General features: G+C 46.0%; 1 protein-coding gene across 3 annotated transcripts in view; it reads right to left on the reverse strand.

Moving 5' to 3' along the window:
* Positions 1-26,910, reverse strand: part of DAB2IP (DAB2 interacting protein) — a 181,169-nt gene that overhangs the window by 121,194 nt on the left and 33,065 nt on the right. For 2 of the 3 annotated variants that reach the window (XM_032200072.1, XM_032200070.1), the window contains exons 1-3: positions 22,820-22,882; positions 22,481-22,701; positions 2,885-2,988 (exon numbers count right to left, since the gene is read on the reverse strand). In XM_032200072.1, the coding sequence (XP_032055963.1) occupies positions 2,885-2,988; positions 22,481-22,601 (225 nt within the window). In that variant the 5' untranslated portion in view covers positions 22,602-22,701; positions 22,820-22,882. Of the gene's footprint in view, positions 1-2,884; positions 2,989-22,480; positions 22,702-22,819; positions 22,883-26,910 lie in introns of those variants that run through there. The other variant, XM_032200071.1, reaches the window with a different exon arrangement.

Below are 26,910 nucleotides of genomic sequence, written 5' to 3' on the forward strand. Positions count from 1 at the left end.
TCCTCTCTGGTTAATGAAGGAAGGTGAGGAGGAATATATTTCTTAAGTCAGACATCTGCTGAAATCTGGGCAGCCATAAAAACTATGTATGTAATGAAGCTATTCATATTAATGGCAATAACATTCGGAGGGCTGAGCAGAAACAGAAATGAGATGATAGCGCATTGTAACTCAGAGGAGACAAATGCTAGGTATTAGCCACCTGACAATTGCCCTTATTTAATCCATACTGAACAATTTAGCCAGACAAAGCAAGCAACTATATCCCATATAGGCTGTTTCACTACCTGAGCTAACCTGCTTAAAGACAGGAATAACTTCTCTAAAAGCATAAAGCAGGAGATATACCATTAGAAGAGGACTACACAGCATTTTATTTTCACTGGCCACAGGTGCACTAAGAAAAACACTCCCAAATCCTCTGTCTTGTGAAGAATCCAGATGTACCCATCCTTCTTTGCCTCTTTCAGCAGTAGTACAATGCTTAAGGTTCAAAGATACTCATTTGCTGAGACAGATTCTGATGAAAGACAGACACAAAGCAAAAGCATGCCTATTCAGTTGGTTTTAATGTGTTTCTGCCTGCTATGCTCAGAGTTTCGGAGCATTTATAACTGACAATCAATTCAGATAGATGGCATATGGCTTATGGCATGAGGGGATTAGAGTCAAAAAAAATTAGTTTGCCTCTTGGCATTGAAACACGATGCACCCTGTTTAGCAAGAAGGTGAGACCACAAGGGGGATCAGACCTAAGGATGATCCCTCTGTGTTTTGACCTGTTAGAACAGGGAGCTGTTAGGAGAAAAACTTCCATCAACACCAGAAAAAGAAAACCAAACATGCCCTGATAGCAAATGCTTCAAGACATCTCATCCTCTGTTGTTTTTCTGTTTCATTGTCTTCAGAATTTACCATATACTGTACACACTGCTTCAAAACAGAGCTCAACTCCTGCCATCCACTCACTGCTTTCAACACTTCCTCCTCTTTCATTTAGCAAACAGGACAGTACCAAAAAAACATAAAACAAACTCCTATACATTCAGCATGTGTTTGCATACAGTGACTCCAGAAAGTAAAGTCCACAGCGAATGCCATGCATTCAGTAGTTTACAGTTTATAGAATTAAAATAAACTACTTAGACAAACTGCTGCTAGTGATTCATTCACCAGTACAAATGTTCTCAGGTGAACTGGGTGTGCTCAGATTTTTTATAGATTGCACCAATTGCCTTTCCTTTGAAATTCTGGTTCTACCTATGTAGGCTTGTTATGAGGTAGCCGAGCCTGTAAAGTAGGTGTGATCTCCAGAGAAAACATATAAACACATGTCGAGCAAACCAGCTCCAATATCATTTGCCTCTTCCCTAAATAAAAATATCTGTGCTCAAATGTATTATCCACATACAGCAGACATTTTCCTCTTGGAAATATAACCTTTTGGTTGCCTTGGCTATTGCTCATACTTGGTATATCAGTCTACAGCTGTGTATGCTTTATGTTTGTACTTACTCTTAAGAAATTCTAAATACATTTCTCTTACTTTTACTTACTTTTGAGTTTACCTCAAATGTTACCCAACAGACTTGGGTGTCTTCAGCTGATTACAAAACCTCATTTTCCCAAAGTTCTATTTAATTAACTACAGATGTGTTAAGGCTGATGATGCATTATAAATAAATAAATAAATAAATCAGCTACTCCCAGCTTCATCCTTATTGCCCATTTTCTAGAAAATGTTTATTTTGATCCCACTGTTGTGCCCCTATTTGTCAGCTGAGTGTATTCCTCAATTAAAATTACCTGGATTTGATATTATTAATTAGATAAAAACAATCCTTGCAAAAGTTACTGTGATCCACTCTAGAAGTCTATCTAGTATCTACAGGATGTTAAAGAGATGACTTACATCAGAGGGGAGGCAGTGATAAACATCACTGTGCATGTTCAAACTGAAGAAGAAACAACGTCTTTTAACTCACCCCACAACCGATAGGTGTAACAGGGATCATCTTCTAAAGCTATGAAGCAGCCCAAGCGTCTGATCTTACAGGAGTGCAGACAGGACAGGGACTGGGGAGTCTTGTGGTTAGTCTCAATCCGCTTCTTGATACAGCAGTGAAACTCTTGGCAACTTCTCTATCACATGCAACATCACAGACCTAGGGCTCAGCAACAACAGATTCCTTGGTCGGCCACTAACTCTGACTGCTTGGGTCTTTAGCTCCCTTCTTTATAATAGACATGGTAGTGACCTTCCCCATGGAGCCCAAAGACCCTGTTCATGCCCTTCTTGTTTGGTACCACTGTTACTGATGTTAATAGCACTGCTCCTTTCCACTCTGAAATGACTTCCCATTCTTTACCTACTGTTATCACAACAGAACATTAATATTAGTAGAGAGCCGCAAACCAAAACGATTGAAGAAATGAAAAACAGCGAATGGCTCCTCTAGGCTCCTGCTGGGAGAGGATACCAGGCTCTGGGGAACCATCAACCTGGCAGTTCTTCTGTTAATTAATGGCAGATTCTTCTGTAGAAGTATGAGGATGTACTGGACAGTTGCAGACAAGGAAATAAGTCTGTGAATATGCTGCACAACTGAAGGATTCACAAATGAAACCTCACCAGGAAAGTCTCCCCAGTGAAACAAGTTACCCAAACCCGCTTCAGATTCAAATTCAAATCTTGTTGCTTTACCAAGACACATTTTAACAAGACACATTGTTTGTTGCTAACAGTACCTAGCAGCAGCGTGTTTATTTAGTAGTACATAACCGAAGTGTTTCACATATACCACCTCTTCCCTCAGGATGAGCAAGCTCCTCTCCCTTCTGGCAAAACCCCACAAGGATCACTAGGCTGGGAAAAGGCACTTACCGTGACCCGGAAAGGTGTCGTGGCTGCAGGCTCCATGGTGGGGTTCTTCTCAGGGACCCCGCTGGGCATGCTGCGCCTCTGCCCGCACCTCTCCGGGGGGGACTCTGCGGATGGTAGAGAAAACAGGGAGGAATTACAACACACAGCGCAGGAACAGTACAGAAATGGCAGCAGGCCATGCAAAATGCAGCTTCTTCCTTTGAGGTGCCCTTGCAAATGAGCCAGCACAACAATCAGATTTCCCACAGCCACCTAGAACAATGTTCAATCAGCAAGACTTTCACCTTCAACAATTAACATTTTTTTACAAAACTGTTAGCTTCAGATGATGCCTGACAGGTTGGCATTATCATTATTTCCTGGCTGCAGATGGGTAAACAGAAAACATATCGAGATGAGTGACAATTATATGCAAAGTACAGATCTTTGCACATGTGGACTTGGTACTCCTAAGGGAAACTGCTCATGGGGTTACAGGCACAGGATGCTTAAGTTCCCTCTCTAATCCTCTAGTGATTTCTTCTTGACCACTTTTGAAGGACAGTAGGGATATGTAACACTGATTTATTTACTAAACAATATGGAATTCAAGCTAAGGCAACAGTAAATCAACAGCAATTTCAGCATGACACTGAAAAGCAGATTTTTCACACAGCTGTTCCGTTTTTAAAAATGATGAGCATAAAAACAACTACCACAAAAAAACAGAGCTGAAGTAAACTTTGGGGGAACTCATTCTAACACAGAATTTCACAAGCAACAGGAAAGCCCGTGAATTATATCATTACTATGATTCTTATGAATGAGAGGTAGCCTGAAGAAGAATACCTGCTGGAGAAGGAAATCAGATAGCAGACACTGCTAGAGGGAGGCTTCTACAAATTAGTATGCAAAGACATCTAAGGATGGAACAACCTATATTCAGAATGTCTCAGACAATGATATTCTCGTAACTAATATAACTTAAAGGTCGTTTGTTTGCCAATTCTCAGCCTCTGCAATAGGCAATTTGCTGCAATCAGGTCTTGGCAAGGAAGGCTGTCCCCTTAGCAAGGTTCTCCCCTTGCCAAAGCCTGCTGTCACCCAGGGACCGTAAGGAACAGCTAATAGCTGCGGTTCCACTCAGCACTTCCTGAGAAGTGTCCCCAACTACTGCAAAGGGACCGACTGGGAGAGTCTGCCCATGGGCTGGGTGAAGTGCCTCTTCAGAGACACCTTCCTTGGTTGGAAATCCCACCCAAAACGCCTCACCAGCAGCCACGTAACCTGCAGAGAGGCAGCCCCAAGCAGCAGCTCACTGCCCTCCGAACTTCCTGCCAAGCCTTCGAATTGCTTGGCCACTTCTCTGCAGAGTGCAGCACTGTGCACCTCAAGGAGCAACCAGGTCTTTGGGTACCAGCTCCTTCCACACTAAGGCTCCCATCCCTTTGAACAGCAACCTCTTCTTTTTTTTTTTTTTTCTTTCTTTTTTTTTTTTTTGATATTCATAAAGAACCTACTTAATTCCAGCACTTTGAAAGTGAGCTCAGCATGACGAGACAGCTGAAGAAGCTGCTTTGCAACTTCTTTTTGACCAGTCCAATAAACGTTGTTTAAAGAACTTCTCCCATGCGTGGCTGGAGAACACGAACAATGGGCTTACACAAAGCCAGGTGCCAGACATCGCTTCCCCGAGGCCTGCCCAGCTCAGCAGTGCTGAGCTCCCCAACCAGACCCACCTCTCGCCTCCAGCACAGGGGGAAGCTCTCGCTGCTCCACACAGGTGATGTGGCACCACCTTGGCCTGCCAGGCCAATGTGCCCACGTTTCTGCTTCCTCTCAACCCCGTGGGTCAGAGCTCCTCAGAGAAAGGGAGAGTGTGGTGTGACCCAGGGCTGATTGATACCTGGGTCTAATCGGGACCGCACCGAAGTCACAAACTGTGCTCTGGAGTTCCTGAACAATTACAGCCTGCTCAGAGCAGAACCAGCCAACACACCCACTCCAAGCTGACCAAAACATGGAGAAGGGTCAGGAGCTAAAGCTAAAGCTATTTTTAAAGCCTCACATAGTGAACAGTCGGGCTGTGTGAAGGACTGAGCTGCCCTTTTTACTCCTCCAGGCCTTATTTCCTGGGATTTCTGACAAATCGCCCACCTGTGCACAAGACAAGCAAGCTACAAGAGAGCAGTTTCAGTACCTGACCTCAGCCTGCTCTTCACCACCTCTAACACATCGTCCCCCTCCACACTCCCACACCATTTCAGCCTGGCGGGCCCTGCTGGCAGGCCCCACAGCACAGCCCAGCACAAGGACTCCAGGCTCCTACACTCGGCTTCATTGCAGAACCACAGTGAGACCCCTCGACATTTTAATGCCTTTTATGAGACTCACAGCTGATAAAAGTCTTGAAGATGCCGTGAGAACACTGCAAGGTTTCCTCGGTGAGTGCTGCCATCCCCTGTGCGTCCCACGATAAAGGGCCCCGGCATGAGGAGCGCTATCTCTGCAGGCAGCGAGCCGCGGACTGGCACTTCCAGAAGCACTTCGTATTAGATAACAGCCTCACTAGCCAGTGAATTTCTCTGTTAGCTGAATGCTATCCTCCGCTCACACCATTCCAGGATTATACCTTCATTTGGCCATTTATTTACTCTAGATCAGACCTGATCCGGGGACTTCTTCGTGCAGCATCTCAGGACGTGTGCCCACGGATGGCTTTTGGATTCGCGGCCATTTCCACCAGCCAACAGTGCAATGCCCAAATAAATCTGGGATATATACAGATAAGCAACAAGAAGTCATCTAATTACTGTTTGACAACTGAATCAGGTCCACCCAAGCATATTAGCTGGCTCTCTAGATGCTCTTAAATATCTCAACATTAGATTAGAAAAGGTTCATGGATCACTCTGAGAACAGTGGCTGTTCTCACGGACATTCCTCGTCTACTTCTCTCCTCATAACTGATGGCATTTTCTGCGCTTTTCCCTACTTGCACAATGATAACCAGGCATTTCTACTCACATGCAGTTTTAGTTCCACCGTGCACGTTGCAGAACCGTGCTCTTGGCCCTCCCAGCTCTGTCCCACGACCATGCCCCAGATCTCACCATACACAGCACTGCTCAGACTGACGCGGGGCTGGGATGCCTCCACGTTATGCAATTGCAGAGGAACCGAAGCGAGAAGAAACAAACAAAAGTGCTTCCTGCTTTTCCAAATATTTACAGAAGGCTGCAATGTTTTGGGTTTTCCACATAGCAGGATAAGATCTTCAAAGAGAAACTTCCTTGCAATTAACAAAACCTGAGACCTCCCAGAGGTTATCACACATACTTGGGTCCCAAATGCCTTTTGGTGCGTACCGCACTAGGACTGTTTTTAAGCTGTCAGGGTTGAAACGCATCCCGCTGAGTTCGCTGCCAACAGAAGGACACTAACTGTAAACATTACATGTTAATTTAGGACCTAGGGCTTATGAATATTTCTGAAACTGTTTCTGTAGAGCAATAAATGCATTTGATTTGTTAACTAGTTCAAGGCATTTGAATTAACAGCATAATTAATCCTTACTACTTTTCTATGCCCGTTCTTAGTGCTGAGAAATAGTTACAGAGCAGCCTAGCAATCCCCCCAGGCTTCCAGGGCACCGGCAGCAGAGCAGAGCGGGGAGCTCCTGGCACCCAAATTCCCTTAACCCACTCAGTATCACTGCTTTCCTCCTTGCACCTCCTCAGACACTGCTACCGAGCAGGTCATTGTGTGTAACACACACGGAACAAACGTTAATACTATTTACTTTTCACTTAACAAGTGAGATGTTTTTACATTTGCATTACCTGCTCTTGTGAATCACAGCTAGTCCAAGAGATCATCAGGATTCTGCTCCCATTAGCATCAAGGAAATACATTAACTCCTTCTGTTCGCTCATCCCTCTTCACACGCTCCCCCTCTCCTGCTCTCCTCTGACACACAACTCCAGGGATCAGCCAGTGGAAGAGACAGCACAAACAAAAGCAAGGAGAACCAGCTGGAGTGAATAGCTAACAAGCAGACACTTCCCAGCAAGTTGATTTGCTGATATGAAACTGTTCCAACTCCGAGCAAGAAAGGGAGGTGCGAATCTGAATGAGGAGTTAGCGATGAGAAGCCATCTCCCTCAACTCACCAAAAGGAAGCTGTGCTTGTCAGCAGCACACATGCCATGGCACTCCGAACAAGCCAGAGATGAGAGAAGTGGAGATGATGACTTCATCAGAGGCAGCGAGCAGGAGAAGTATGACTGGAATGCCGGACAAGCCAGCAGCGCTGGGGAGACGCGGCAGGAGGCTGGGACCGCAGTGACGGGCTTTAGGGAACGGAGACGTTAGAGGACAAGAAACTTCACCAGCTCCTCTGGAGTTTCCTCAGAAAACTAGGTGTTCACCAGAACCAGAGGCTGATGGCAAGACCCTGCATGCCAGGCGTGAGGAGGTCAGGATGCCCCCGGCCTTGGGCTGGGATCCGCCCGTGGAGGCTCGGGGCCGTCCCCTGGTGCTCCCCTGCCCAGCCCCATGAGGTTTGTGCCGGCTCGGAGCTGAGCTGGGCAGGGTGGGGTTTCTGTGAAACCAGAGGGAACAGGAATTACCGGTCTCCTGCTCATACAATTACACTTGGTGAATTAATTTTATTGCTTAATGAATTTAGCTGTTATTTCTCTAATTTCTGCATTATCTAAGAGCTCCTCACTGCACGCCCAGCAGAGGAGAGGAGGAGGCACGTAGTGACAGAAGTGATTTATTTAACGTGGCTCACGGTAGCACGTAGGAATTAAAAACAATCCCTGGAGAGGAGATGTCTGCAGTGTCGGTGTGATTCAGAACACCCAGAAGGGGCTGGGGAAAAGCCTCCATTTCGGACAGCCGCAGGTGGCCACAAGGAGGATCTCTCATCCGAATCCAAAGGGGCATTTCCAAGATGCTGTTAGGACAGCGGCACTATTTTAAGAGTGGAGTATTACGCTGGGAATAAACAAAGAGAGAAAATTACAAACAACAACTTCAGCCAACTTTCTCCATCAAGAGGCAAGAATAACTTCGAGTGGGAAGCAGAGATGCAAGAACGCCCACTTTGCAATGGACAAAGATCAAGGAGAGCCAGCGATGGGTTAGGAATGTGCCTGCTGACATAGCCCCTTCCCGGCCCAGTCGGCTGGACGAGAAGAGAGGCGAGGTCAGTTCCTTTGTGCAGTTACCTGCAGAACTGCTCATTGCAACCTGTCACCCGTTGTCCTAATGATCCCCTGGTGAGCACCAGCTGATCCCTTACAGCAACATTATGATCGTTATGCCGCACAAAATTAATTCAAAGTCAAACCTTTATTAGGCAGTAAAATTGACTTTTAAGTAAAAATGGTCGAGAAGCAAAAGTTTAGGGCAGGTAATGATGCCCTCTGAAAAATCCAACTCATCTAAAAGCAAAGCTAATGAACATCCGCAATGGATATTCCCCAGGCTGATGAAAGTTTGTGTCACCACCACTTTTTATATTAGAATAAAATTATTTCTTTTCAGATCCTAGCATCCCTTGCTTACACACACTTCTCTAAAGCCCAGCAACCCAACCGGCTGCACCCAGGACTCCTCACATCAGTCACTGAGTTACTGCCCCTTCACTTCAGGCTCCAAGAAGAAACAGTTGCTCGCGTTCCCAGGCTTTCCCAACCTTTACAAACAATTAAGGATACTGTTTATAGAATTGTACCTTGTCAATAAATTCTTACTTATCTAACCATTTAGGTAGAAAACAAACAAATGAATAAATTGGGATTGGGATTTGCCTTCTGTGCTACACTCTGGCACAAGGCATTTTGGATTAAATAATTAGAGGCTGGTCATGCGTATAGCTAATGCTGTCCACAATGACTGCACCTGACTCAAGCTTCTTACCTTTACCTTTGTTTCCCTCACAGATGATTTAACTGTTACAAAACCACCACACTCAGCTCAAAACACGGAATGCCATCTCTGCCTCAGTTCTGCGCCTGCCTGGAGTATCCTAAGGCACCTGAATCATACAATATCCTGAGCTGGAAGGGAACCACAAGGATCACCGAGTCCAAGTCCTGGCTCCACACCCAAGTACCTCAAAGTTAAACCATATCCAAAGCAACAGTAAGCGCCATGTGGTCCTCTGCAGCTACAGGAACGGCGGCTGGAGAGTTGTGCAAACTGAGGATCCCCATTAGGACTGGCTGGAAAACAGAAACAATCCAACCCATAGAAAACATCGGACAAAACAGCTCCCCATCAGTCAGAGATTATCACCATCTTCTCTCAAAGTAGGACTAACATCTGGAAGAAGAGCTTTTTCTTTTCCTTTGTTAAATAATGATTTGAAGTTACACTGACCCTTGCCATAGCATGCTGTGCACTTTAATAGATCTCATGTCATCTCTGTGCCAGGTTCTGGGATATCACTGTGTAGTATTTAACATTCCTCATACCGCTCCTGAGCAAGTGCTATTAATGGCTCTTGAATCTAGCACTGAAAAAAGCTGCTATTTTTCTGCACGCATGATACGCACCTATTCCTCTTCTCTCTGCTACCACCCAGCACGAGAATTCTTTCCCCGGCAGCGTGCCAAGGTGGGTTCTGATGCATGCAAGCAGAAGAGGGACTTGCTGCCCTTTCCTGCTGTCTTCCTGGGGGTCTGGCTGCCCATTCCTGCAGCCACTCCTTTCCTGGGAAGCTCAGTGCATCCTCACATGCCCAAAGCTGGCATTAGCCGTGCCCATCACCAGCCAGCAGCGGTCCTGCTGCTGCCTCACCAGGGGAGCTGAAGCCACCTCACTGCCAGCCAAAGCCCCAGGCACTGCTGGAGCAGGAGGACAAAGGAGGTGGGATCCACACGGAAGAAATTGAGTTCTGGCACAGCCACCAGGGCTGGGGGATTTCGCCCCGCTGTGGTCTGTTCAGCCCATGCTTGGTACCACTGATGGCTACGGGGGCTTCCCCAGGCAAGTGAGGGAAAGGCAGCCCTCTCCTTTGGGGCACAGAGCAAAAACATCCCCAGGGACAGGAAGGAAAAAGAAAATAGCACAAATGGGAAGGCACAGGGATGGAAAGCTTTGATAAGTCTCAACATGAGGAGTCTGAAAACATACGCACCAACTTCTGTTCACTACAGAACTGGAGAAACAGACCCATGAATGAAAAAGTCATAGCTGCAGGTCCCCAGACCTGCTGCCAGAGCAGTGACAGGGACGGTACACAAGGCATCCTGAAAGCTGACCCCCCTTTCTAAAAATAAATAGCACATCATGCTGATGGAGGCATCTTTATTACAAACTCCATCTTTACTGTCTTGTATTTTTAATTAGATACGTGTATTTATACATATTTGGTATTTTTATTTTTTATTTATCAGTCTCTGAAATAAAATATGTATGATATTTATCTTTCTCTGGTGTGAAGCCTAGAGAACAAATTCGCCTCTTGCTAACGGCATATCATTAGGAGTCTTTTCTCCAGGGTAAAATTGAAATCAAGCACAGACTTAAAAAATACATCAGAAAAAGATGAAGTTCTAGCCTAGCTGGGGCCAGCTGGGGGAGACTGCTAATACTCTGGTTAAACTGGAAAGGATGATAAAGTGAGGCGGAACATCGGCTTCCTCCTATGCGATGATAAAGACAAGCAACGCGGAGTTCGGAGAACAAGAAGTCAGCTCTGGGGAGATTTAAATTAGATTCATCCATCACGCTTACCGTTCCTGCACAGCCCCAGAACTGTTACCACGGCTTTCTTGCAGCACTCTATCAGCATGGCTGCCTGCTCGCAGATGCAACCAAGGAGCAACTCTCACACTCCCTCATCTCTGGCCCTGCAGACGTCAGCTGTGCCACCTACATGCATCAGCAGGGCCAGGCAGGGAGAACATAACCCTCTTCTCCAGGGACTGCCGGGAGCCCCAAGGAGCTGGAGCGCTGCCCGAGGCTGCTGGCCCCAGCAGTGTGTGGTCCTGGGGCTGGCCGTGGGCACCTGCCCGGTCAGCGGGGCAAATGTCTGGCTGGGGACCAGCCTGTGCCTCCCGCAGCGGGGTCTGGCTGAGGCTGCAGGGCAGCTGGCACGGGTCCCGCGAGGCCTCCCATCTGGTGACAGCTCCTTGGGTTGCAAAAGGGAGTTGGAAAACTCACAAGAACAGATTTCTTTTCTTATTCTTTTTTCCTTTTAATTCACTGGAAGTTTTAGTTGCAAGTTGCTCCTCACTTTAGCTACCCCTTTCCTCCCGCTTGTTCTTAAGCCGTGTGCTCCCCTGGCTGGGATCAGAGCTCACAGCTTATCTTAAAAGTCCGCAGTCACCTTCTGCCCAAGTGCCACAGTGGCAAACCCCACGAGATGGGAGTTTTGCATCCAGACTGCAGCCACGGTGTTGCCTCCCACCAGCGAGGTCTGTCTCCTGCATAAGGTGTTCTTCTGCCTGCTTGGGGGCTTTTTTAACAGCTGCCTGGGAGAGGTGAGCTACAGACCCGTTTGGGACAGCCGTCTCTGCAGCACAGCACAAATAAAAACTTTGTGCACTTTAATTATTGCTGGGCCATTTTTGCAGTTAGGAATGGTGGCTGCTGTAACAGGTCTGTACTGGCAAAATGCAAATTAAATAAATAAATACTTAATTTATAAGCATGATTCATCAGAGATTTCATCTTCTACAGCAAAGAAACAGATGTTCCATTGATGGCACTTCATTAGAGAGATAAATGGGGTCACATACATATCTCCATTCACATCCATCTGCATAATAGACCAAACATTAAGATTTGAAATCCACATAGTACATGCAGCTCTTACATCAGCCTGGAAGAGTCTTAATGCCCAGAGCCAATTAATCTGAGTTAGATTGCTTTAACATTGCAGGAACTTTAATATTGTTCGGGAAAGCAGCAGGTGAGGATTTAACACTGGCTATGGAGGATGCAGTTTCACTGGGAACACTTAAAGAGGAACAGATTTTACCTAACTGGACAGCAGCAAGTTTTGGTAGCCGCTGGCCAAATACAGCATCTTTCCTGATGAAGCAACTCAAAGACAGAATAAAAAGCATCAGTGACAGGGAAGTCTGAAAACATTGTTCTTCCTGCAGTTACCATTAGCTAGGACTAGGGCTAGAATTATGGCTAGGGACAGGGATAGCAGAGATTTATTTTTTTTCTTTATCCTAGCGTTCATGCAGGATGCCTAAGAGTTCCTAAACCAAACAGAAACAACTCTCCTTCATTTTAATATGCATTACAGAAAGAAGATGATGCTTATAAAAGAGCGTCAGCTCTGCCAAACTAATTCTTTTTAAAAGTGAGTGCTTCCATGAGTGTTCTGCATTTGGTTGGCGTGGATGTGGGACATGCACCCTGGGATACATCGGTAGCTGTGTGCCTACACACGGGGTGTTGCTGAAAATGCCTCCTGTCCTTACTACTGCTACTCAGGTGCCTTTCTTCTAGCTATTTAGACTCTCTTAGCAATTGTTTTACATGCCACAGTTCCTAATTCATTGAGACTGATGCTTCGACTTGGTGCTGGGGGGCAGGAGGGGTACTTCCACTTCTCTTACACACACGTGCTCTGAAAGCACACCTGAAGGCATCAGCTCCCCCAGCTCTCTTGTTAGACTTCAGACATCCCCAGTGCTGATGGAAGAGACAGGAAAGAAGAGATCACAAAGCAGTCACATTTCCTTATTTCATACAAGTAACTGTGTGCCCCAGATGGACATACAGAAACCACCATTACAACTACGCTGAGCCTTTATCCCACTGTCCTATAGAACTTCTGCAACCTTGGTGATGGTGTCGCTAGGTGTTTAAGTGATACCCACTGCCCACCCACAGACAAAAGTATGTGTGTAACAAAAAGGATCAAGCAGGGCTATATCACTTGTACATCTCCCATCCTGTTGTTGAGGTGGAAGGAAGCAGGACGATGTTCTTACCTACATTAACATCACATCTTCTGCCCTAAAAATACACTGGATGTACAAAGGGATTGGTTCCTTCCCTGCTGACCAGCAGCCACTGCGGGGAGGAGGAAGGAGGCTGTTTAACAACACGCTGCAACGCTGCGGAACAGTTGAGCACGTGGAGTGAACAACAGTCACTCTTCCTAGGAAGATTAATGCGCCACACCCCGCTCTCAGAAATTTTATGTTGGAATTCACCCAAAATTCAGCTGGTCCTAGAAGTAAAGTTATGTAAATGAACACCAAATGTTCTCACTTTAAATATGCCAGCCAGATCAAGGTTTGTTCTCATCTAAGGGTATAAAGGTAATCACTGTTAACCTTTGACTGCTAAAAATGTAAAGGGAAAATATCTTTCACTTAAAACTTGCTCATTTGGTTACCATGGACACTGCTTAATCACGAAGGATGACTATTACTTGTTACCATAGTAACCAAGAAGCTTAAGAAGCATCCTGTAATTTAACTCCAGATGCCAAATTTTCCAACAGTCCACCTATTACCACATTTGGGTACTTCAGAACAAGACCAAGCTTGATCCCCGACACTACAAGGAATTCACTGGCGCAGAAGTGCTGTGAGAAATCAAAAGTGTGAGCACATAATGTACAAAAGAAACTTGCACTTCAAATAAATTGGTTTCTTCAAAAAGAAACATTAAGTGCTCAACATCTGAGGACTCCTTTTTCAGTGTAAATGTTAATGAAGCACAACTTTGGCCTTCCTTCTTCTTGCCGATGCTTCTCAAAGTCTATACAATTGCAGGGCATATTTTTCTCCAACGTGAACGCTTCGACGCTCAACTTAAAATGAATTTCTCAAGTACTGCTGAGTAGCCAGTATGCAAAACCCACCTCCAGCAGCAGGAGGACTTCCAGCCCAGCCCTCAGGGACAAACCCACAACAAACCCGCGCGTCCCTCGTGCAAGCAAGAAGCAATGGACAGGACAAAACTGCCAAATTGAGACAACCAACGTGCTGCTCGAGGTAGTATTTCTGCTTATTCAAAAAGCATGGTGCTTGGTTAGTGCCACTTACCACGTTACCACTTGGCTTTGCCTCCAGCACCGCCACGAAATTCTACATCAAAAGCTTAGTCCCCCGTAGGACTGGGAGATGAAGCATCCAGCAATTACCTGTGGAGAGCACTGGCTTTTGACCCTCACCTCTCCCATACTGGGTATTATTTCAGTTTTTAAAACTTCATCAGTTTCCACATTTGTTGATTTTCCAAGGGGCCTGAGGAAACTTAGCTAGAAGCCTGACCCTAGGGCTGTATAAAACAGTGAAATGGGTGAGGAGGCTCTGGGGTTTGGGCAGTTTTTAAAATAGACATATACACAAACACATGAGCAATTAAACTTGGAATTTCAGCTGTTCTCTGCGGTGTTTTAAAGGAAAGCACGCTACCCTCAGCTAGTGTTTGAGACAAAAAAGCCAAAATGATAAAGACCAAATACGGAAAGTGACCCAGCTGGTTCACCATCTCTATTGAGACGAGAGTAAATTAAAGGATTACAGAGTGCCTTCAGTGCAATAACTTAAGGGATTAGTGGCACGCTAGAAGACCTTCAAGGGAAATATATGTTTAAAAGCTTTAAAAGGCAGCTCTGTATCTAAATTATTTGGACTGCCACAGCTGTAAGGTCACAGACTTACTCTGGTACATCAGAGATCGTGAAGTCTGCTGAAACCCCTCTAAGCATTCGTTTGGAAGCAATTCTGTTTTGGACTCAGACCAGGGTTTTTGACCTCTCTGTCATTTATTACCTATGGCTTTTAGATAAAAACTCACCCTGCATTACTTGGGAGCAACTCCGCTGCTTATTTCCTTTCAGAGTAATCAGCCTCTCTTAGCAACTCTGTTAGGGGAAAGGGAGGTTCCTACCAGAAGGAAAGGACTTCAAAAAATAAAGAAAGAGAGATAAGCCATAGACGAGCAAAAAAGACAATTGTCAGTCTTCAAGCTGCCTGAAAACTGCTGAAAATACCCAACTTTCTGTCACGGCATTAAATAAGGAAATAACTTCTCCATTTACTCCTCAGCAGACTGACAATTCTCACGATTTTAGAGAGTTTTTAGCACACAAGACTGGTGCTAAGCTCAGTTACTCTTACGGATGCAGTTTCTGGGACCATGGGACTTTCAGGTATGGGGCCATGGTCAAGACTTGAGAGACAGAACATGAGTCAGAGCTCCTGAGCTCTCGTCCTAGCTTGGGGCAGAAGGAAAGTCTGAGAGCAGAACAGAGCTACTGGAGTCTGTGCTGTTACTCGCTCACTGCCACTCATGGCATTTCCTGCACTTGCCCCCCAACACCTTTAGTGGTTAGAAAATGCATCTACCCAAGGCTTCCCTCAAGTCTATGAAATATTTGCAATTCTTATAAAACATGCTAAAGACAACCAAACAATTGTTATAGTATGGTATTTTGGTTGTGCACAAGGATATTCAGAAGACGATTATTGTTTTGGGTAGTGCCACAAACACCGCAATGGGCATGAATCCACACTAATGGTATCAGCCGACATCCACGCCTTTCCAACTGCCCAATTTCATCAAGGTTGATTCCAGCAGGTGGTTACACACAACAGGGCTGATCGGGAGGTCTGTGCCTTCGGAGATACAGACTGTTGCTTCTACTGTTGTTGAGAGCAAGATTTGAGGGGATATTTCTAGATCTTGCTTCTACCTGGGGTTTTCTAGCTTACCATGCAAATGCCAGAGGGGTCACTGCTCCTTGGAGGTTCCCTCTGGTGCTTACAGCAGCTCCTACCGAGAATTTTAAAACCTGATTCATTTTTCATCTGGTAGGAATTGACACAGTTGTCACAAAAAATGCACAAAATGAGTTCTGATATTTCTGTGTTTGTGATCTGTGAGCGGGGCATCACCAGCACTGTCCGTAGGAGCAGCAGCAGCTCAGGGCAGTCCTGCCCCCTGCTCCCACTGACGGCTCTGCCTCTCCTTGCCCCCACAGCCAACAAACCTGCTCGGAGGTGTTGTTTATTAAAGGGATATTTAGACTTCTATGTCAATTGTTTTAATATCACAACAACGCACAGCCAAGAACTCCTCCATCACGCACTGCTTCCCAAGTTACAAATGAGTATGGGTTTTTATTAGACAATTAAGCACCGAACACGTAGAGCAGCATCTCAGCTGGAGCACTACTGCTAAAAATAGCAGGGCTGCCAGCGAGTATTTCTTACAAACAGCACAGCTTAAAGAACTTTGCATAGCTTTTCTCTGGGCATCTGTCAGCCATGCTGTTAAAATTTCAATGAAACACCACAAGAGTTCTGATAGAAAGTGCCACAAAGAGGCTTGAAAAACAAAGCAAAGCTGTAAGAACAGTGGAGCAGGAAGGTCTCCTTTTCCTGACATTTAAGAGGCGCCACCCCTGGAAAAAAAACAACCCATCACTAATGTTTAACTGAACTTGTCACTCACTGCTCCCAGCTCTTCCGTGACAAAGCTTGTTTGTACAATGTTTTTTTTAGGAAAATAACAGGGATTCTAAGGCACACTGTTTGGGTTCTTTAAAGAAATCCCCCCCCACAGAAGACAGGTGAAGGGGACACCATCCCACTGAAGTCACACAAATTCTCAGTAAGAAGGGGAAGAGCAATCCTGCATTTGAAATGCCTGCGGTGGTGCCTGCTGAGGCAGCCCCAGGGCACCAGGACTCCATCCAGCCCCAGCGCAGGCACCGTGCTCAGCTTGCAGCCCAGACCTGCCTCCTACCGAGCGTCCTTGTTTGGTATCAACCACTGGTACAGCCACATGTGCCCAAATACCAAAACCACTCATCTTGTCAAATTTGGTAGGCTATGAATCAGAGGACAACAGGGGAACAGCATCATTTTACTCAGCCTTCTGCCTGACAAAATAAATACATGCAACATGCAGGGATACTTGTATTCACGAGGCTAACACTGCGTATCTCCAACTTCTCCATGCTGATACAGAATCAGTTCCTTTTAATAAAAAAATCAAGTTCTTTAGTCACACAGATCATTACAAAACCTGCTCTGTGTTTGTCAGAGAGATGCTGTCCCTCTCAACAAATCTGTTATAAACAATTCCTGGTGCAACCCAAAAGATCAGAGCAACAGCCCAGTAAAAGAGGGGAGTGTGACAGAGGATGTTAGAGGAACAGCACCCTCACAGGCAGGTGCACAAATGGACTTCTGATGGAGGCATTGTATTGTTTGGCATGCAAGAAAGAGAGGGCATTGCAAGTCTATGGAGGTGTTCTGTTCGGTATTCTTACTCATTAGTCCATTTGGGCACTTCTGAGATAGGTCTGGCCAATGCTGATCTCCCAAGAAGGGTAGGTTTGGATGTGATGCAAGCTCTTGTCACAGTTGGTAGTATCTAAGCTAAGCTTCATTTAGAGTAAGCGTAGACCAAAGACACACGTGAAAACACATGCTTTCGACAAGTGGAAAGGCATGCAGCTAAGTGTAACTCAAAGCAAAATTATTTGTGGGCCATGAGAAGAGCAAAAGTACTGTTTCAACATTTCATGTGAATTAATTATGTACAAAACCCTGAATCATACTTAACAGGATAGTGAGAATTTTCAGTGAGGACAAAATTTCTCATCAAAGTGAAATAGATTATCCCTTTGCCCCCCAACATCTGCTAATGACAGTGTCCAGGGTGCTGCTCTGGGCTACAGGACAAAGTCCTGAAGAGTTGGAAAGGGAAAAGTTCCACACTGTGCATCACTTTGTGCTCACGGGCTGCGAAGTAAGTTTGCAGCTAAGAAAGATTAGAGAGAAGTGATGAAATTTCAGTTAGCTTTAGATATAATAAAGCCTCCTTTGTTGTTATGTCATTCAGTTACATGCTGGGACAAACCAAGTCTCTGCTTCCCTCATCCCAAGGAAGTGCCTTAACCTAAGGTACTGGCACTCTGGGTGCAGGATTATCTCCCATTTATCACTTAAAATGTTTAGATTTAATCAAACAGAGAGAGAAAGACTAAATTCCAGCCGTTTTCAAGAGCTGTGTATCTGAATAGCCCATGCTGAGAAAAAAACAGTCTAACCGTAGCCTCCAAGCCCTCGGTGTTTGGTGGACTAAAATACCGGCCTTTGCAGAAGATCAGTCGGTTTTCTCTTCATAGCAGCCATCAAAGGAAAAGAAAAAGAAAACCTATTTAAAAAATCCTTTTAGTGGAACACCTTGAAAAGCACTTGTGATGAGCAGACCTTGGAGCAAGACATTTACGTCCAAGGAGTGAACAGAGACAGAAGTATCAGGAGCTCGGAATGTTACCCAATTCTTGGAGCTTTGAAGACAACTGATTGCCTACAGAGTTTTACAGAAGAAAGAACCGAAGCCAAAGCTACGTTTGGTTCAAACTGCTATTTCTAATTCTTCTTACTAAGAATTTAGACAGCCTCCTGCCTTGGTCCCACTGAGAAAAATCAGCAACAGAAAGCTGTTTCATAGCAGAGATGCTTAACTGTGGACAAAAAATCCCTTCTAACAAATGACATAAATAAGAGATGGAGAAGTTCCCTATTTCCATGGCATTTCCTTCTGGAGAACATGCTAGGATGCTGTACAACACATTTTCATTTAGGACATGAGAGCAGAATGCATGAATTTTCAATGTGGTTAGGCACAAAGGCAGCCTGGGTATGTGCATCTCATGTCATTCTGTTGCATGCTGGAACAAAAACTGTTATTACCATGAAACGAAACATGTCAAAGCTTCCAGTTTTACAATAAATGATTCTGTAATTAAGCAATTTACTTGTAAATTATCAGAAACAGAATCTCATACTCATACAGTACTTTCTGGGATCTCAGAGCACACAGGCTGTGTTCTCCGTGACTAACAAGGCAGCTGAATCCCGGCAGTGAATGTGGGTGCAGACACGGGCCCACGAATGCAGCACCTGCGAGCAGTTTCTGTTGGCAAACTGGACTTCCAGAACACTTGCCACTGCCCCTGCTCCTTCGTTGTGCCCATAATTGAGGAGAAAGAGGGACACCATGCAGAAATCCATAGGGCAGCATACCGCAGGCAGAAGCAGGTGGTGCTTCTATCGAGAATTTTCCTTCTACTCTCTCTGCCTCCCAAGTACCTTCCCCTGCATTAGACAGATCACCTGGTAGTAATCATAATTACAGCCATGATTCCATATATTTACACACATCTCTGAGCTGAACAGATGGTCCTCAGAAGAAATGGGGATTTCTGCAGGTTTTTTTAAACTACCTAATGTACCTGCAGTGTCTCCCAAATCCCCATGGAAAGCAGAGCCAGGAGATTTCTGACATTATCATCATTCTAACAAAGATTAACAGCAGGGTGAAACCTGTCCTGTTTATCCACCATCAAACAGCAGTAACTTAAGCATGCTGGAGGCACGATCACGAGTCTCCTGGTAGCATTCCTGTTCTGGTCTGAATTGCCATCCCCATCAGCTTTACTGTTCTTCAACTATTCTAGGGCTGGACCTCTCCATGAACAGGAAGGCAAACACCCTAAAGCACGAGATGAATGTGTTATAAGCACCAGGGCTAAGTGGAGAACTCTAAACTCCAAGAATAGGGGATAACATCACATGAAACATCAAATACGCCGTCTGCCACTCAGAACAGCTGAAAGTGCTATAGATATTTCCGCCTGCTACATCAGATTGTGTCCATCTGGAGTCCCAACAGAAAGCAATCCCCTTCTTTCCTTAGACGTTTGCACAGAAAATGCAAATTCTGTTCGCTTTGCTTATCTGAGATGCACTTCAGCAGCGCTTTCCTGAGGGAGTGGTTCTCTGTTTGTAGCTCAGGAAGCAAGACCCATTTCCCCAAGAGCCACCACCTCGGAGCTGTGCAGGCTGCAGCCCCAGCCCACTCCTCCAGGCCCTCCTGCACACCAGCAGCATCCCTGCGGCGATGCCCGGCACAGCAGCAGGCAGGGGGCTGGCACCGCCCCCCCAGGGGCTGGGAGTGGGAAGTGGCAGGATATAAATACCTGTTTTTAAACACATCCTTTCCCCTATTCAGAGAAACGGAGTGATGTAAGCTGAGTGGGCAGAAAGCTGTCCCTTGACTCACAGCAGAGGCGTGCTGCAGCTTTGTGGCCCTGCTGGCAGCAGATGGCAGCACCTGCATCGCATGGGTGCTCCGGGGCAGCGCCGGCATCAGGGATTTATCAGCCAGGCCTGATGCAATGCACTGAGTGGTTCCAGATGGGGAGAGGGGATTGTGTGCCAGCAGAGATCTCCTCCTCCCTGGTAAACGTGTAACAACTGCTTGATCCTCAGCAAGTCCAAAAGCGTGCTGTGCTGCTCATCTGCTGAAGTGACACACCTTGGAAAAGCTCGACCTCCAGGTACCATGGCTCCACCAGCTCCTCAGGCTCACCTGTGCTCTGCAGAGATCTTGGCAAAGGGTCCTGAGACTGGAGAGAGCCAAAAGTTGTCAAGGGGATGCCCTGAAAACACCCAACTGGCAAAATAGCCCATAGCCAATGCCCCTAAATAACACCAGTGCTCATGGATTTATGCTAACTTTCCACCAAGGATATCCGGTGCTTGGGTATCTGAGCAAAATAGCAAATGACGCCACAGATCAGTACGTGAGAAAGTGACCCTCAGTTCCTTCCTTCATCTAGGCTTTGGCAATTCACATTTCATCAAACCCAAAAAGCCTCCAGCCTCCTTCTGGTTCCTGCACCCCTGCAGTCCTGTACACAAACCTTCCAGTGGGACCAGGACCAGCAGTGCTTCCTTTTGCTTCATTCCAGCACTCGCTTCGCTCCGTGCAGACTGCCTCCAGACTGCACCAGGCCCTACCTCTGACCCAGCCCGGGACCTTGCTGCTTGACACCGTTACTCCACCACCTGCTTCCTGCATCTCTTACAAAAGCAGAGGGAAAACGAAAATTCTTATCCAGACTTGCAAATCCCTTGAAGATCTACAGATGAGAAGAGCTAAACGAGTGCTGAGTGTAATGATTCTCCTAGCAGGCAGGAATCCTAGAGACATGTGACAAACACAAAATACTCAGGGAGAGATCAACAGCAAGAAGATTTCATTTGGTTCAAATCCAATTTCTTACAGACATTAGGGTTCATTTCCATTTCAATCAAATCTGCCTGCATATTCCTTGTGCTCATGACAAATTATGCCGACAAGTTCATACTGGGTTACCTAAAAGAAACTAACACATTTCGTTTGTCGCAGTCACTGAAATGACAGTAAAATATTTTGGTTTTGAGCAGTATACAAATAAAGGGGGGAAAGGAGCTGTTACAGGCTTGTGAATATACAAACACTCCTCTCTGACAGGCAAAACAGAAAAGAAAAAAAATGGAAAGAACAACTCTGTCTGCTTAAAGGAAAGGATGAAGCTCGGGGACTGATTTAGCTTCCTATTGTTTTCCCAGTGATGATTCAAAATCCTGAAACAAGTTCTGTATGTCAGGGAAGGAAGAAAGAGGACACTGCACTGAGCTCAATCTTGCATTCCCAGATTGCCTCCTTCACAAAGTGCCAGCTAAATCTGAATCAACTCCAGTGACGCAAGAACAAGGCTGGATTTGTACAAGCACCTGATGGAGGAGGAATTGTTGCAGTTTGGCTTTTTTACTATGTTTTTTATTTTAATTCACCCCCAAACTAAGAAATTATTTTTAATTAATGGGTTTGAGTAAGCTCAAGACCTGATAAATAGGACTGGATTGTCACAGCAGAGGCCAAACACAACCCTCTTCCCTCCTTTCTGCAAAGATAGCTCAACGTAAAATGACTCCAAGACACCCGCTCCTTTGACTGCTTTACCGACAGGCACAAGCATCAATAAACATTTATCTCTCACTAGAAGAGAGAGCCAGAATAGCTTATTTTTAAAAATGCAACTGGGTCAGTAGCTGCCTCAAGTAGAATAAATGGGCTGCATGAGTGAGTATGCCCTAAAGAGACATTACTCTGTGGACCTAACTCCTGCTGATGAGGACAAATAGGCCCTTTTAGAGCCGGATTTTTAAAAGCGCAAAGTGATTTGGGAATACAAGTCCCAGAGGTTTCCACAGTGCCTCAGGAGCCCAGTCTTCAGGCTCTTTCTAAAATTGTACCCCTAAACTGTACTCAGCTTTGTAATTCTGAACCCCCTGGTGACACTCAGCTCATGACGAACAAGTTCTGGCAATTCATCTTGGCATATTGATAGCATCTCTTAATCAAGGGTTTTCAAATCTCTGTAATCATCAATTAGGCCTCCAAACAACCCAGTTAGCTAAAAGCAGCAGTTACCTTAATTAGACGAGTTGAAAAAACAGAACGAGGGATAACTGAAAAGCCTGGGTTAATTACAGTTACACGAGGTGTTACAGCCACCGCAAGGAACAGCGCCCAAGCCTGACTCCCAGAGCTAAGCTCTGAAAATCAGACACTTCACCCTCCCCTCACACCCCTGCAGCGCTGCACAAGCCACCGACCTTCTGGAAAGCTCAACACGAGCTGCCCAGGGAGCAGGCACACTCACAGATATTCGCACTGGTCACTCTGAGCTCCAGTGAGGAAGCTACCTGCAAGCAACAGCACGCGTGTCTGGCACTGTCAAGCAAACAGAAGTGGTGTTGCATTTACCCCTACTAAGCGGCCTGTTCCGGCTCCGGGATCGGCTCCGCTGTCTCTGAAGTCGTGACCTCCGGAGCAGTCGATAGTAGTAGGACGGTCTCCCAGAATTTTTCCTGCTGTTCATTGACATCGTTCTAGCTATGTTACACTACACACATGCAGGCACAGGTTCACTCTCCCCTCTGGCAAAGCAGCAACAGTTCCAGCGTGTAATTAACAGGAGGTTGGTTCTGTGGAGTGGAAAGGGAGAGGGGGGGAGAGGAACTCTTCACTTTACACATTTAAAAAGAAAAACAACAAGAAGAAAACATAAAAAGACAGAGAGAAAAAAAAAAGAGAGCGCAGCACCAGAGTACATGTCTCAGCAGAGGGAGGACTTGCAGCGAGCAAGATAAACTGTGCTAACAATTCCTGCCCCCAAAAAGATAAGCAAGCGTGCTGGAGTTGGAATAGGAAGCCAGAGTTGGCCTGGGCTCTTGAAATATGAAGAAAAGGCTGGAAGAAATCCTGGACTGGATCGTCTCCGCTGGACAGCAGCATCCGATCAACCCGCACGGCAGGAAGCGCGCAGCCGGAGGCAAGAAAGCAGCTGGGCAGCCCCAGGGGACAGCTGGATGTTGCTGGCCCTGGCCATCGGCCATCAGCCATCGGCCATCGTCATCGCCATCGCATCGCTTCGGAGACGAAGTTTCAGGCAGCTCGTTCTGCAGCAGGAGGTATCGAGAAAGGCTGGGCTGGGGAAGGGTATAACGATTTCCGGGCCATGGGACACATGTTAATAATCATCGTGGAGCAAAAGCCCCGGAAAATAAAGTGAAACTTGAGAGGGGAAAACTTTAATTAGAAGTTGAATGAACAGAGCTCCAGACTCCCCTGGAGGCCCGTTTCCTTTCAGCATTGGAGCTGAGTTACAGCACATCCCACCGGCCACGGGACGAGCACAGTTGCGTTTGGGCTCCGACGGCAGGGAAGATTCCGGCTCTGGCTCACGTTGCTCAATGAAATCGCATCGCGATGGGCAGGATTAACGCTTTACGGCAGGGAGGAAAAGAAAATAAAAAATAGACTACCCAGGCAAAAAAAAACTCACTCCACTTTTAGTTTTAAAAGGTCAGGTAAGAGATGAATTGTCCAGATTCTTTCACTGAACTCCTTCCACAGCTAGCACGAGAGGTCCCGAGGGACGGGCGGCGGAGGGCACTTCACCACGTCCCGAGGTCAGCCATTGCTCACCAGTTGGCAGATAACGGGGAAACCTCATCACTGGGCGGTACAAACTGGAAAACGTTTGCACGATAGCTCTCTGTGTTGTGTCCCGGTTTTGGTTTTCCCAGACGTTTGTGCACAGTTCTTTGCGGTGCCCGGTGAAGCTGCAGGACCAGGCAGGAGGGCTGAGGACGAGCTGATCCCTGCTCAGCTGCAGCTTTTTCGGAGGTTTGTAAGCTCCCCGTGCTTACACCGGGCTGAACCTTCAACAGCAAGAGGCAGGAACTGCTGGATTTGGGTACCTCAGTGTGACACCTCCACGTAGTGCTTCATGGGGGAAACAAAACCCCATATTTCTACAAAGACCAGGCCCCTCCTCATCACCAACCATCCACCTTCACTGCAGGATTTCATAAACTTACGCAGCCATGAAAAACACTCAAAGTTTACAAAATCTGTATTTTCTTATTTTGACGTTGAGTGCTGGAGACGTGATATTTCTCAGCTGAGAAAGACCCTGCCAGGACACGCAACAAGCCTCAGCTTTGAGCGAAGTCCATGCCTGGTTTTGAGGCCACACGTAAGGAATTCAACAGCTTTTAGGCAGCGCAGGAAGGAGCCAATCACCGGGGCAATGGCAAGTTCAGGTCAAGGAGGGAGCTCCCAGCTGGACAGCAGAGGCTCCCAGGCCTGGCAGGGGGACCTTGCCCCACATTCCTCTGCCCGTCCACCAGGGCACCAGCAGCCACCACGTCCCGTAGCAGAGCACAGCAAAAAGGGAAAGGCTCCAGTTACTACGCATCTGCCCCCATCTTGTTATCCAGAATAATTTCTTTTATATATTTGGGTAGATTAACATGCGAAACAAAGCACAGGAACAACCAAAAACGTTTTCCAAGTGACCAGAGACTCGTCCTGTGCAGCGGATTCAGTTCATAAATAGAGCTGGGAACATCTAAGGCTGGGAGGTCTGCAAACACCGAGGCTCAACGACAGATCTGTTGTAGACAAGAAGCCAAATATCCAGGTCTCTCTCTGTGCTTTTGTGTCCTAATAACTGAGCTGCTGGCTCTTAAGAGAAGCTTTTTACTATTACGCTTTTATCATTAGAGATGTCTTTAAAAGAGCCTACCCAATTTATTTTTGCCCTTTTACCATTCCCAAGAGCAAAAAAAAAAGGCACTGATGGAAATGAAAGTTTAAACAAAACCATTTACAAAGCTCACCCAAATTCAGATGACCTCAAAGGGCCAGGGTCACCTGGGCTGGTTTTGCCTAATTGGAGCCAGGTGAGTTGTCCTCGAAGCACCTGGGATGCGGTGAGGCACAGACAGCGGCGATCTCCGGCCCGCCGTGGGCAGGTGGAAATGATCAGGAGGCAGGGGATGGTGGCCCTGCACTCATTGTGTGCTCACTCGCTTGTACTTCAGCATCTGTTCCATGTTTAGGCATTATTTTTCTAAAATCAACACAGTACCTTCAGGAACGTTCATGCAGGTGACCATAAAACAGGAGAAGTTAATGAGGGACTATAAACTATCATGACAAGAGAAAGCAGCCCTACAATAAAAGCATAAATGGCTGGGAGTTTGGTGCGAGTTGAGCCAGCTTGCCTCTGTCTCTCTCACTTCAACAAAGTTTTTGAAGGCTTTAAGTTCAGATGCTACAGAGCAGCAGGCACCAAAATGAATGACCCATCTGGGAGGGTATGTGACTGGTCTGGACCTTTCCAATTAATCCAGCGCTATTTTTTTTTCTTTCTTTTTTTTTTTCTTTTCCTTTCTGAAAGCCACATCCTGATACAAACGCTCTATTGTGTCTAGCAGAATCTACCACTTCCAAACGTTAGATATATTAACTGTTCTGGAGGAAAGCTGACAATATTAAAGTCTCTGTCTCTAAAATAACACATCACAGTCTGGCTGTTCCCTCTAAAAAGCAGGAGGATGAGTTCAGTTGCTGGGCTCCGCTGAATCTCTCCATAAGAGGAGCAAACAGAGCCAAACATAGCAGTGGTTTTGGGGCTGGTAACTCCTCCCCCCAAACACCCAACAGAAACCTAACCCATGAAATTAAATACCCACCAAAGCATAACGCCTCGGTAAGATATCCAGTCCCATACACCACTGAGATGGAGAGGAAAATTAGAGCATCCACAGGCAACCTCGCATCCGCTGTCATCCGCGGCTGTTAACCTGCTTATAAGCCCTCTTACTGCTGGATTTATTTCGCTCCTTTACCAAAACTAACAGCATGTGAATAAATTTTTAATTAGGACCAAAATAGGTTCTGGGACAGAGAGCTACACAAACATGGACTTGTTTGCTTTGACATCAAAAGGCGCAGGCTGCTGCCTGAGGGTTTGCGCAGCTACAGTGGGGCTGCTGGGTCCAAGGAGGCAGCCGGAGGCCCTGCCTCCCCAGTGGCTAACACTTGGCTTTTTTATCATTTGTTTATTGCTTAGTGCTGGGAAAATAATGACTGTATTTCGGAATGCACGTTCCCAAGGCAGCCCCTACCATTAAACCTCTTGCTTTCCCAAAGGGCTTTAGAGGGAAACAATCACTCCTCTTAACTCCCTCAGACGTTAAGGCAAGGAGCTTGGGTTCCTTATTCTGAGAGGGAAAGTTTGATGCTTGTCAAGGGCTCAGCCTGGCCCCAAAAGCTCTGTTTGTAAAGGTATGGCATAGGCTGACTTGTGAACTGAACTGAGGCTTTCAAAAGTTAAAATAAAATTAAAAAAAAAAAAAAGTTCTTTTGCCTTGGCCAGTATAGGGAGGAGTAGTGGACATCAGCTGGATTTCTAATTTCCAATTGGTCAATGAACTGCAGGCACATCATCAAGATGCTGAAAAAAAAAGTCCGATTGCTGCCCTGATTTTCCTGTCACATGTAACTCCACTACTTCTGAGAGCGATTATATTTCTCTCACAATCTGAGGCAAAAGTAATATGGGAGTAATCTCTACCAAGTATCTGGACTTTTAAACAAAAGAGAAATACAGCAGAGCTCTTGCTGGATCTTAGTCCCTCTAAATTTGCCTGCTTGAATTTGCTTACAAGTTCATTGCAGTCTCCAGTTCAGCACAGTACGAAGCTGGAAGATTTCCAGGCTTATTGCCTCAAGGCTACTAGGGATATATAAGCTCTACATAGAGCCAGAGAGGAAGGTAATTTCCTTTGTGTAAGGATAACTTAACTTTCAATTCAGCTATACACATGCAAAGAGAAGTA

Source organism: Aythya fuligula, chromosome 19, assembly GCF_009819795.1.
Source record: "Aythya fuligula isolate bAytFul2 chromosome 19, bAytFul2.pri, whole genome shotgun sequence".
Taxonomy (NCBI): domain Eukaryota; kingdom Metazoa; phylum Chordata; class Aves; order Anseriformes; family Anatidae; genus Aythya; species Aythya fuligula.